The sequence below is a fragment of the Calonectris borealis genome, chromosome 12, assembly GCF_964195595.1.
Source record: "Calonectris borealis chromosome 12, bCalBor7.hap1.2, whole genome shotgun sequence".
Lineage (NCBI taxonomy): Eukaryota > Metazoa > Chordata > Aves > Procellariiformes > Procellariidae > Calonectris > Calonectris borealis.
The window spans coordinates 3340617-3353465 of NC_134323.1; the positions used below are offsets into that span (position 1 = coordinate 3340617).

The following is a 12849-nucleotide window of genomic DNA, read 5'->3' on the forward strand; positions in this document are numbered from 1 at the left end:
TTACGCCATTAAGCTACATCATCAACTGTCGCAGGAGAAACACTGAGCCATGAACTTGGGTCCTAGCAGGTACAAAGCCTTTAATTTCACCTTGGAAAAAAATAAGATATTTTTGATCACTCTATTTTTAAGATTTGACTTTGGATGTGTTTTATGGGGTTGAGTTTAGGAATTTTTTTAATGCATGCACGTGAGAGTACAGAATGAAGGAAAAACAAGAGACAAACACAGACTTCCGTGATGTGTTTTAATGTTTGAGATTCAAATGGTTTCTTTGTCAAATTTTGTCTCTTTGGAAGGATCTGAATGGTGGCAGAGAGGACACAGCACTTGCTACAGTTGATTACGTCTCAGTAGCGTTATAATCTATAAGTTTGGGTCAGCTGACACATACAAGAAGGACTTGATGTGCCTTCGAAAGATAACAATTACAAAATTCTGGTCATATAGTTACTCAGTCAGAACTTTTCTAAACCCCCCTTTGGACTTAGTGAGGTATTGAAGGTTCTTAGGAGTTTATTGTAGCCAGATCATGAAAGTAAGCTTCCTTTTATGTCTTGTTCAGTTTTAGATTGTCATCTAGTAACTCGTGTCAAATTAGCTTACTGTCCGCACCCCATTTGCAAGCTGATTCTACAAAGAGCTACTGCAAGTGATTCACCTCCTGAAATGCTTTTTCTAGGTTCAAGAAAGCAAGCTCTTTGATGGGACTGACCTCTTTCAAAAATCATATTTGTATTTGGAAAAGCTAATTAAGTAACAAAGTAGAAGAAACTGCTGATTAGCGCTGCAGTACTACTGCAAAAAAAAATCTTATTTGCATTAATTTAAAAGATGAATTTGTTTTAGCTTCAATTATGTCCTTTTAAAAGTCTGTGAATGCTGGGTATTTACTTAACCTGCACAACTGCTCACAGAAGGGAAATGTTAATTTCAAATACCTGAGGAAAACGAAGTGTAAATGTGCATGCATCTGCTGCTGACTAAAACTGGTACCGCTTTGTATGCAATAGTTTGCTGTTTGTCTCTACAGGAAGTAGACACAAGTACTGGACATCTGGCTATGCTGTGCTAACAGTTAAACATCACTAAGTATGATTGAGTTGCACAACTAAACCTGAATTTTGTCAGAATAATTGTCTTAATTAATAGGACACAAAGAAAGGGAGGATAAAAAGTAATTGGAACTTTATTTTTTCCTTGAAAGATTTTCAGTCCCAAATAACTCCAAAGTTTAAGTAAATGTGAAAATTCTGTCACGCAGCTCTCTGGCTGATGGTTTGTCGTAGTGCTGACCGTAGCTCAGTGAACAAAGGAGCACGAAGAGCAGTATACGTAAGGGAACCATAAAGCAAAACTTACTCCCTCATCATAAAGCTCGAGGGACCAGCTGTCTTTCAGGCGAGAAGCACCTGAGTTAAGGAAGACTTCCTACCGGTGGTGGAGCCTGTCACCCAGAATTGTGAGCCACTGTCCAGCAGGAGAGACTGGAAAAATCTGCATTTAAATCTTGTTTCTGTGCTGTAACGTGCTCTCCTGTGCCAGACTCTGTTCAGGGTTTAGAGATGAAAATGGGCTTATTCCAGTGCTTTGCTTGAAGGTGACAGTCATCTTTGTGAGATGAGATTATTTGTGCGTGTTTCATGAAGCCTTTCTGAGCAGAAGCTTGTGCGACTTGCAGCGCTGTGGCAGGGCCCAGATTGTTCCATCTAGCTTATTAATTGTTCTATAATTATAAATGGCTTGCTCATTATTTGTACCAAGTATGTTCTTCTAGTCTGGTGTTTTATGCATGCTGTTCTTAACATGAAAGAGAGATTTAAGAACTAGTTGTTCTGCTGCTTTTATGGCCTAATTAGTTTAGTAATGTGAACTACTTAATTCTATTTATAAATAGAGTGCTGCTGAAGAAGTAATTCTCTGGATAGCTTACATTGCCAATTTAAATGTCTGTTTTAAATGTCTGTAAAGCTTGATCAAGGTTTATTATTGAAAAATTTGAGAACAGATCAATTTTAGGCTGTACCGTTTTGCTGTGTATATGAATACTTGTTAGCTAGACAGTGCTTCACAGCTGCTGTGCTATTTAACATTTAAATGTCTTTAAAGCCCAGATTCCATTAATAGCTTTAGATTTTACTGAACTTATTGGCAATTTTTATGTTTACCAGTCCCTTGCAGAGATGGGAGGACAGGCTCTCTGGACCTCTCATGGAAGTGATGGTTTCTCTAATATATAAGCATGTCTACATAATGTTTTCCTTTAGATCTGCATAAAAAGCTAGTGGAAATTCCAGCCTAACAGAGAGTTTTTTCATCAGTTTAAGAGAATCAGAAAACTGAAAGCCACATATAGTAGGCAAAAAGTCTTACGTATATTCTGTTACCAACACTCAGGAATATTTTCCAGTTATCTCATACTGAGGTGCTGTAGGTAGCGGAAGTAATACTCTTAAATCTTTACTGATCGTTTGATGGCTCTTTATCTATCAGTCACGTATTTGTCAGTGGAACTTAATTGCTGAATACAAGTAACTCTTCAGGGAATAAAACAAAATACCCCAAAAGTAATTTGGTGGCAGATTGTCTCACAGGCCGCTTGAAAACACCGGGTGTTGTGTTTTGTGGTGGGGTTTTTTGGGGGTGGGGTTGTTTTTGTTTTTGTTTTTTTTTTTTTAAAAGAGCACCAAGTCTGCTGTTGGAACCATAAAATAGAATGTCACACCCACCTACAGATTTGCATTTGCAAACTTGATTGTAGCGCCAAATTACCTTACTTTTGCTTTCCAGAAATCCCTTTCACATGTACCAAATTGATGTTTTCAACACGTGAATAGAAATGCCTGGAAATTTTGCAGGCTCTTGAATGCACAAAGCGTGACTTGCGGTAACAAATCCTTATTTTGAATATAAACTAAACCCAGACCTTATGTCTAGAATTCCATTTCTTTGTTGAAAACTGATACAAAGAAGACTTCAAGGGGTAGCCTCACCTAATACATTCAACTAAGTGCCCATCTATACCATGCAACGTACTGTACTTAGTAAGTAAAAATGCCAACATAAAATGTACCTGTATAACGTACCATTTCCATTATGTGGGTTAACTGAAGCATCTGCACAGACTCAATAATTCAAATAACTTTACCTCTTTAATATATTTTGGTAATGAACAGCTAGAACATCATGTCATGATAATAACATATTTAGTCCATTAAACTAGCCTTCAAGGTAGAGAAGGTGCAAAAAGGATTATCACATTCATTAAGTGCTGCTCTAAAATGTACAAAGCTTATTAATCTCTCTCCACTGGCATATTATTTAACAGGTATTCAATAAATTTATCTTAAGACTTCTGCAAATTAAGTTTTTTTGTATTTCTTGTAAGTCCACTAGCTCAAACCAAAGATACCTGTTTCTCAATATCCAACACTCCTTAAAAGTAATGCTGCACTAGTATCACTGATAGATATTAAGCCATATTCCTAGTTGTGTCTGATGTGCTATTTAATTCCTCTCTGCGTTTGTGAGCTTGCTTTTTTAGGTGTATCGAATTCTGCAAGCTTTCTAGAATGTGTAATTAGTTGTTGGTTGAGGGTGGTGTTTTAAACTTCATGGGTTTTTTATTTGAGGAAAACTACATTTCCTTTTGTTGCCGTCTTTTACAGTGCTGTGACCACGGAACTGGCTGCCTGCAGAAAGACTTTCAGACAAGCTGTCCATGTACCCTTTTCGGTAGTGCTCGGCATTTCTTGTCCTGCGGGCCTGTCCAGGTAGGACCAAACACTGACCGCAGTTGCTCTCATCTTTTCACCCCTGGAAGCCAATTCTATTAGACTTAGAGAAGCAGCCCTTTGTTTCCTCTTTCCCAAGCACCCCTGAGTAAAAAATTATGTTGTTGTTTGTTTTTCTTTTTTACAGTCCATAAAACACCCTCAATTTGTGAAATGTTAAATAGCAAGCAGTGAACTGGCTTTGTAAGGAATTGTCTAAAGCACGAGGGAGGATTAGGAATTGCATACTTCTGTAGGTTATCTGGAGTACACACTTCTTCATCGTATAATCCTTCAGGATCCAACAAGGTACCTGTGAACAGAAAGGCAGATGTGACTGTCCCAGCATACCTCCTGTGACTTGCCTCTCGGGAAGCTTCCGGGGGCGCGGGTGTCCGAGGACAGCATCCATGTGGGGGAGAGGGGACTGCTCTGACTGAGAGCGCTTTGTGTTCACTTCTCCTCTCTCCAGACCTCCCTACTGCCTGCCACCTTTCAAAACGTTGCCTCCGCCCTTCCAGTTTCTCAGCCCCAATATCTCTGTGTTTTTTTTGTTTTTCTGCTACAACAGAGTAAAGCCATGTTATTAAACAGTTCCACATTCCTACCTTTAGTATCTTCACAGTTACAATTGCTCCTCTAGAGAAAGTCTAATTCCTTGATCTAAAACGTCACCAAATTCAACTGAGTTTCACCAGGTATGAGTATCTCAGAGTTCCATGAAATCTTTTATAAGACAAACCCTACAAGTTCGTAGTGTTGCTGAATTGCTTTGTTACACTCGTAGTATTTATAGAACACCAAATGGAACATTCTGATCAAAAGCTGCAGGCTTTCACTGCACACAGAAAGTACAGAAACAATAATTTGGCTTCCCCTCCTCCCAAGTAATCTAGAGATTATTTTAAAAGTAGAATAGGTGTGGGAAGGCATGCACGTAGCTTGATGCATAAGTTCTAGAATGTGGACTGAAGTATTACAATTCGACAAGACACTGCTAAGATTTATAAAATATATGCTACAGAAATACCCCTTGTAAATATTTGGTCTCCACCAAATTCTTACTGCCAGTTAGCTGAACTACCTCTTGCTTACAGGTGTCCTGCGAGTGACAGACAAGTAAACATTCATACAACAATAGCTAGAAAAGGTCTTACCGATTGCCCATGGTTTATCCTCCCCAGGACCAATTCGACATGGGTCTTTGTAGTGTGTAAACAGAGAATGCTGTTGCTCCAGCTTGTCCTCTGCAGGAAAAGAACAAGCCCAAGAAAAGGCACATCAGCTACGTGTTGTAAACTGGTGGATAACTGTGTGTTCTGCCACAACAGAAAAGGCAAGTCCTCCTTCCTACTCGGTATACATACATAGGGTGGATTTGAACCAGTTCAGTAATAGCTTTACTGCACAGCAATATCTTGTCTTGATTAGAAATTCCAACAAATGCTCGCTAATAACAGTGCTTTCCTACGAAGTCTTTCTATGAAAGACATTTTTTGGTAATTTCTAGCTGTAAACTGAACTGAAGGTTTTCCAACATATTTCCTTACCCTGCCATTGACATTGCATTGCTTACACCAGTACAAAACTTTTGTTGAGGTAGATCACAGAGAATTGGGCTGACTGCACAATGTAAATGGCTGTTGGTGGGCATATATATGCATCTCAGTAAGTCTGAAGATAAAAGCTCGTGCTTTACATGCTTCAGAAGAATTCACTGAATGTTTTCCAAGCTATAGTAGATAAGAGAAAGGACAGACAATTGATAATTTGCTTGGGATATTATCTGAAGCATTAAAGCCATTCTAAACATAATCAGCATGACCTAAGATAGATTACAATTTTGTCATGATTAATTTGCAACTGTGGCACTGATAGTGACAAGTCACAGCTGATGAGACAAACTTAACCCATCTGCCTGGAAGGCTTTTTATCTTATGCTAAAAGGTTTAAAAACATAATAGACTTTCACACAAGTCAGTCCAAAGCAACCTGACAGTAAGTAACTTTCTAATAATGTTCCCACTAAGTGTGAATTCACTGTATGAATGTTGTCATCATGTTCTGTAAAGCTGGAGGGGAAAACTGAGTTGCAGAAAATTTGTCATAAGCGTAAGGTCACTTATGGGCCTGGAGATCTTTGAAAACTGTACTGTCAATACATCTAAGAATAGAAGCTTGATATTCACTGAAACATTAATTACTTAATTACATAATTAATATCAGTCTGTGGAGTGGGAAAGAATACAGAAAATCATATACAGAATTACAGGAAGCTCATTATTGTTTTTTAAAAAAAAAAAAATCTTCAAATGTTCAATTCTCTGCAATGCTAACAAATGTCCCTAAAACAATGAGTAATGTAAAAATGAAGGAGAAAACTTTAAAACATTGCATTATCTTGCTTAGTGCATAAGGAAAGAAAGCAATCTAAAAACAAAAAATGAAATAGCCAGCTTAATTTCAGTTTCCATGCCGAGTGAATTTTAAAGGGGAGGGAGATGTAAATAAGCTGCAGAGATAGCAAAAAAAAAAAAGTTTTTTTATAGCCTACTTTTCAATCCTCTTTAGTAGTGGTTGCGATATTTACAACTATTATTTGCAAAAGCAAATAGGTCACAACAGCATTAATTATGCTCTGCACTTCTTGTGCAAGATCTCGGTTAGAGTGCCAGAACTTCTCAGGTAGAGAATACTGACCATATGTTCTGCCTCACAGCGTCACTCCTGTCTCTCTGTCCTCGTGCTGCACAGCCCCACTCTCTCTCCATTTGCAATCTGACTGGGCAGTCTCCCCTTTGGTATGCAGCAGATAGATAGATAGATTGTTTATTTCCTTGATGGACATCTCTGCCTCCAGGCCACTCCGTCCATCCAACAGTATTGCAAGCGAAACAGTCACATCACAGCAGATGTGTCCATTTGTATCCCCCAGCTTCTGTTTCCCTTCATCGGGACTGCTGCAGTTGCCTCCTCAGCCGGTCTGTGGAGCAGCCTGGCTAGCTGAAGACCTGTTATTGACCACATTTCTTCCTTCCTTCCCTAAAAACTCGCTACCAGTGCTACCATTATATTTTATCCTAATACGTGTTTGTTTAACTACAGTATTCTGTAGCCATTACCACTTACTGTTCACCTCCACAGAGCACAATGGATTCTTCTACCAGTCAGAGCACTTGCCAGCACCTTCTCTGACCATTCTGACGTTACTTTGGATCATACAGTTGAGACTCATTTATTTTTTGTACATATGAGCTAGGAACAAAGAACAGAAGGGCTGTGTTTTGGGTTGATGGTCTTTTCTGCCCAATTAAATGTTTCTCCAACTTTGCTAAAATCTTCCATTGCAAGTGTCTGATACAAGCCATGAGATTAGAGAATACTAGTTATTTTTGAGATCAGACAATGCTTGCTTTTTGTTTCCTAAAATTGTTTTTGGTACAGTTGTTGCTCTCAGCCTCAGCCACCTAGGCTTCTTATGAAGACTACAGAAGTCACGCTGGGTCCCCTATTAATCCACAAACTCTGGTCTGAATTGCTGAATCCCACTTTGAATGCTGCAGCCTGAGCTTACCTGTACACTGCATGTCTCCCTGGTAACCCAGCACAGATGAAATCCCTCTGATGAACCCCCCTCACCGTTCCTGCCTTGTGCTCTTTGTATCTCAGTACTTCAGTTTTGGCCCAGTCACACAAAAGGCCCTTTAGCCCATCAGCTTTGCAGGACGCTGGCCCTGGGCACTGCTGACCGTTTGCCAGCTCCAAACCAGCAGAGTCGATTGCCATCGTATAAAGCCAGCAAGGCGCTCTGCTGGATGCTTGAGCTGTACCGAGCAGGAAGGCAGAGAGGATACACAAACACGATGCTCTGCACTCTATGTTTGCAATTTAACTGTTATCAGAGCATAATTGTTTGGAAAAGGCTACCATCTCTGTGAACTCACCACCCATTAATTATGATTTTGTGGAGTTCTTTTTCTAGTACCCTCAGCATCCAAATATAGGAAACAAAAAAAGGATTAAAAATTTATTAAAATTAAAAAAAAAACAGAAGTACACAGCATCAGTCACTTTTTTCCAAGACTGATTGAGCAATGTTTAGTTCTCTCTGCAGCATTAATCTTCTGTGTCTGTGTATATGCACTATCAAATTATTTTTAACTGCATGAATTTACTACTTTGTCTCTACAAAAATCTCGTAACACACGTCTTTCATTAGTAACTAACATTCTAGAACTACAGGTGTCTACCTAATCCAAGTAAAGCTAAACCACTGGATCTGTCCTCATTATTGCTACCGCAAGTCACAAATTATTGCCCTTTGTGCCTTAAAAAACATCTTACTTAACAACTCAGCAGAGCTCATAAGTGTGAGCTACTCTCCTTGGCTCATCTCAAGGCTAGTACCTTGAGAAGTATCTGTAGCAATTAAGCCTCTCCTTGCAAAAGCCAGTCACAACTCACAGGAATCAAGAACTTTCCTGTTCCTTTTTGGAATAGGTAGACACCAGAAAAAGGAAAACCCTGTCTTACCAGAGGAGCAGTTATCAAAGTTGAGATCTCCACAGATGACATCAAAAGCCACCAGCTCCTCTGGATTGGCTGTACTGGAGGAGGAGGTAGATTTTCTGAATTCAGACAGCCAATCTTGAAGCATATCCAGTTGCTCACATCGAACAGTAGTATCTCCTGTGGCAAACAAACAAACAAATCACCAAAACAAGAAATAAGACCTCCTTTTAGCATGTTACTCACCCACATATTAGTTGCTAAGCTATTGCTAGACATCTTGAGAAAAAGGGTCTAAGATAAAAAATGGTGGGGTTAATAATATACTGAGTACATAGTGCTTAGCCCATTATGAAGTTCATTAGGAACCATGCTTTTTGATGATTTAAATATCTCCTTCTGGAATCAATCATGCTACGCACGTCTGGAGAAATAAGAAGACAAGGCATCTGCGCTGCAGACAGCCAGCCAAAATGATGATGAGGTGGAGGATGATCTGATGCACTACATTTATAATCAGTTCAGAGTTAAAATCCTACTTCAGACAAAACTGGACAGCATGTTCTGGGATAAACCACTTGATCTTTCTTTGCTTTGCTTTCTGATTTTTATAAATGAAAAGTTTAACTTTGAAGTGTTATTAGTAAATATACTTCAATGGTAAATTCAACTTAGTCATACTGTAGTAGTCCATCCGAGGAAGGGTTCTATTTGTGGTCAAGTAAGAATGCCTAAACTGGAAGTATTTTTTCATATTTTTGAAGGTATGTGTAGATACAGGTTTAGTTAGACAGTACTTCAGAAATAAAGAGCCAGATCCTTTTCACCAGTTGCAGGGAAGTTACACTAGGCTGCATGTGCTAAGGATGTGCCCCTGTTTTATAGGAGTGATATGAAAGGGTTGAGATTGATTGGTTGCCAAATATTTTTTGTTTGTGAAACCATCTGACACATAAAACAGCTCCTTAATTACAGCAACGAACCACACTTAATTTCAAGCACATTAACATGTGAGATGAAGTCTAAAAAAAAAAAAAAAAATTACTGGCTCTCTTAAAATGGTTACAGCAAAAGCTTGATGTGGGGAAAGGAGCAGGAAGAGACACATTCTAAAAATAATTGTTTACCATATTGTCTTTCCTTTCCTTTTGTTTTCACTGTACCTATAGATAACAGTTATAATTTTGCTTGTTTCAGACTTGATATGTCAAGTTAGAACAACATTACTTTTCTTCAAAATAAAAGATTTGTTTTCAAATTCCACAATCGGAAGGAAAAGCAACAAACCCAAAATGACTTAATCTGACTACAATTTTATTTTAACCTAATTTACTACTTCCTGCTACCTATTGAAAAGGTGTAAAACACAACTAGAAACATCAGTTATGTATGTCCAAAGCTGCTTTCAGTGGCCACTATGGAGATAGTGAATATTTAAGTCTACATCCTCACAGCTTGTTAATCACTCGTCTCAACTGCAGCTGTCACCAGCACGCTTTTATAGACTTCTGAAATGTGAACTCCACAGCACACTGTAACTGCGTTAGCATACGGACAAACTTTAGGCGTTAGGACTTCATTTTCCTACCACTATTGACCTGTGAAGGGTTGGATTTTCAAGAACATCTTGGTGGGAGGTGGGTGGGTGTCATTAAAACAACAGTTAAATACAAACTGAAACAAATGTTCAACCAAGCATGATTTGATATAATCCTAAATAATGAAAAGAAGTAGTGAAAAGAACATGACCAGGGAAGGAGAGAGCTTTAAGTAGGTTCTGACACTGACTCATCTCTTCAGACTGGTAATTCCAACAGCAAATAAACTGATTTTTTTTCTTCCACTCGTGTTATTCCCAACAAATCTTTACCAGTTGGGCTGTAATATAAAAGCAGGTACAATTGCTTCCTGGATCTATTTCCTAACCTACCCTACAGTTTCTAGTTACTTGTACCTCAAGTTCACATAGTACCATAATCACGCAGCTTGACACAAATCCAGACCAATGTATTCTTGGGAAAACCCCTTGCTACAAGAAAGCCCTACAGTGAAGACATAGCTAGACAAAAGCACAAGAAATAGGTCACTTGGAATAAACACAGCCTCGAGCAGGTGACACTAACCACAAAAGGTGTGCGTGACTAACATATACATTCTAGCTAACCAAAGATACAGACGAAATTATAGATTCACAGAAAGCATGAGCTTGAAAGGGACCTCTGGAGATCATCTAGTCCAACCCCTCGGCTCAAGCAGGGTCACCTACTGCAGGTTGTTCAGGACCGTGCCCAGTCAGGCTTTGAATATCTCCATGGTTGGAGGCTCCGTAACCTCTGGGTAACCTGTTCAGTGCTTAGTCACCCTTGCGATAAAAAACATTTTCCTTTGTTTAAATGGCATTTCTTGCATTTCAATTTGTGCCATTGCCTCTCGTCCTGTCACAGGGCCCCACTGAGGAGAGTCTGCCTCCATCTTCCTTACACCCTCCCAACAGGTATTTACACACTTTGGTAAGATCCTTCCTGAGCCTTCTCCTCCCGAAGCTGAACAGTCCCAGCTTTGTCATTCCTGGTGAAGCTTATTCAAATTCATGAACTGTCCTCCTTTTGCAGCATCTGAATCTTTCTATCCTATCTCCTCTCCTTTCTTCTGGCCTGCCTTTGTTTCCTCATAACATAACTTTTAAGCATGGTGCTTGTTGACAAGAATGCAGTAACATCTTGCTCCCCACAAAGTCCCAATTATATAAATTGCTTAACTGTCTAAGACTGGCTTTTATATCCCTGAACTGTCAAGGGTTTTTTGCATTTTCTGTGGATTATCCATCTAGCACGGCTTCACTAGGATGAGTGATAAAATAATGCAGCCATTGCCATATGGGCATAAAACTCAGGCAGCAACCTGTCACAGACCAGCGTGAAGAATGTAGCAAACCCACTTAAACGGTAAAAACACACAAAAGTAAAATTCTCCAAAACAGAAAAAACTCTTGAGAAAAACAAAAGACAGACAGGCAAAAACATTTTAGGAGGATCTTGTTAAAAGTGTCTGGTAACGTGCATTGCTATTATTAAAAAGGCATTAACTACATAGTGACATAACATCTCCCTCGGTAAGAATGCTGAGCCTTTGTAGCAGCACTGTACACCAGATAATCTCAGGGCCCTACAGAAAAATGGTAGCCTTAGAACTCTAGAAACAGATGACTTTCACTTCTTTTTAGAAAAAGTGTGGAGTTGTGATAGTCTGGCATCTCTGATTATCCCCACTAGAGGTCATAGAAGTAATTGCACTTCAGTACGCTACGTGGAGCCTGTGCAATGAAGTCAGCTACATTTCCATGACAAAAGATGGGATCCTCTAATGCAACTTGAATATAACTGTTTTCTGAGATTAATATTAAACTAACGGTATCCAGCTTACTGCAGCTACACAGCAGGTACTGCATGTATCTGTATGCAAAAGTTACTAGTGAGACTCAGTCTTACCAGCTCCCAATGATCAATAGCTTTGGAGATGAAGAGAACTGAACTAATCAGACACCTAAATAGAGGAGAAGCCAAACCTGAATCCAGAACAATCAGGGGAGCAGACATTTCAGAAACTGCTGCTGAAATGAAATAGCATCAGTAAATATTAACAGAAGAGAACTAGGTAGTAACTCCTAACACTCAACTTCTCCTTCTTCCAGCCTTCAGCTCTAACATTCAGATAGAATCACTGATCTGATTGACTGCCACCAGAGATTAATCAGAGAATACAGATTTGTGCTAATTGCTCTACACTCTTTTCCTCAGTAACTGGCCTGGAAAAATGCAAATAATTGTGTTGTGACTGGTTCCTGCCAATTCATTTCCGAATTCTTTGCAAATTCCCTTCAGCTTCAAATTTTGTGGAAGGATGAAAGGGTTGTGTGGGAAACCTCAGTCAGCATAAATAAATACTTAACCTTTGTTCATTATAGGGTAATCATACTTGCCCTTTCCATTCACTTTGGAAATGGTTAAGTAAAATCCTGACTTTAGTTAGAACCATACACTTCCTGAGGAAGACTGTTTTGTCCTACTCTGAAAGACGTTAGAAGGACCACTATGGTGGCTGAACAAAGCAGCTGACAGGCCTAGTCAGAGGAAATTAAAAGATCCAGTGGAGGTTTTTAAAACCAGAGTTCTCAGCACTGGTAAGCGCTATGGGATATATTGGCAGGGAACCTGGGGAAGATGAGCAAAAAAAGCTTATAAAGTGTAGGATGTAAAGCCTTGTCAAAAGGAAAAATTGTTCCCGAGTCACAACCAAAGGCTTCAGTTTAGCCATGAGACAGGCCGTGTCACACCTGACTGTGAAGCAGCTTAAGCAGACCCCTACACTTGCAACATACTTAATCCAGGGTAGGCTGAGAAAACAAAATAAAACCAAACCACCCAAAAAACCAAAACAACAAAAAAACCCTTTTATTCTGCTGCGTTACTTTTCAGCTAGGTCACGTCCCCAGTCAAGTGCAACACAGCCTACAACGGCTGTGTTAGCACAATTGAGAGGAGGGGGCAGGGGCAGGCTGCCATGGTGT

General features: G+C 39.4%; 1 protein-coding gene and 1 long non-coding RNA gene across 2 annotated transcripts in view; one reads left to right on the top strand and one right to left on the bottom strand.

Annotated features, from left to right (window-relative positions):
- Positions 1 to 12849, top strand: part of LOC142087173 (uncharacterized) — a 34580-nt gene that overhangs the window by 15344 nt on the left and 6387 nt on the right. Inside the window, exons 2-4 of the long non-coding RNA XR_012675353.1 lie at positions 3669 to 3773; positions 4958 to 5109; positions 10727 to 10776. This is a non-coding gene — a long non-coding RNA (uncharacterized LOC142087173). The remainder of the gene's footprint in view (positions 1 to 3668; positions 3774 to 4957; positions 5110 to 10726; positions 10777 to 12849) is intronic.
- SMPD3 (sphingomyelin phosphodiesterase 3) overlaps positions 1 to 12849 on the bottom strand; it is a 63145-nt gene that overhangs the window by 7380 nt on the left and 42916 nt on the right. Inside the window, exons 4-6 of the mRNA XM_075161062.1 lie at positions 8307 to 8462; positions 4931 to 5020; positions 4023 to 4086 (exon numbers count right to left, since the gene is read on the bottom strand). Of these exons, the coding sequence (XP_075017163.1) occupies positions 4023 to 4086; positions 4931 to 5020; positions 8307 to 8462 (310 nt within the window). The remainder of the gene's footprint in view (positions 1 to 4022; positions 4087 to 4930; positions 5021 to 8306; positions 8463 to 12849) is intronic.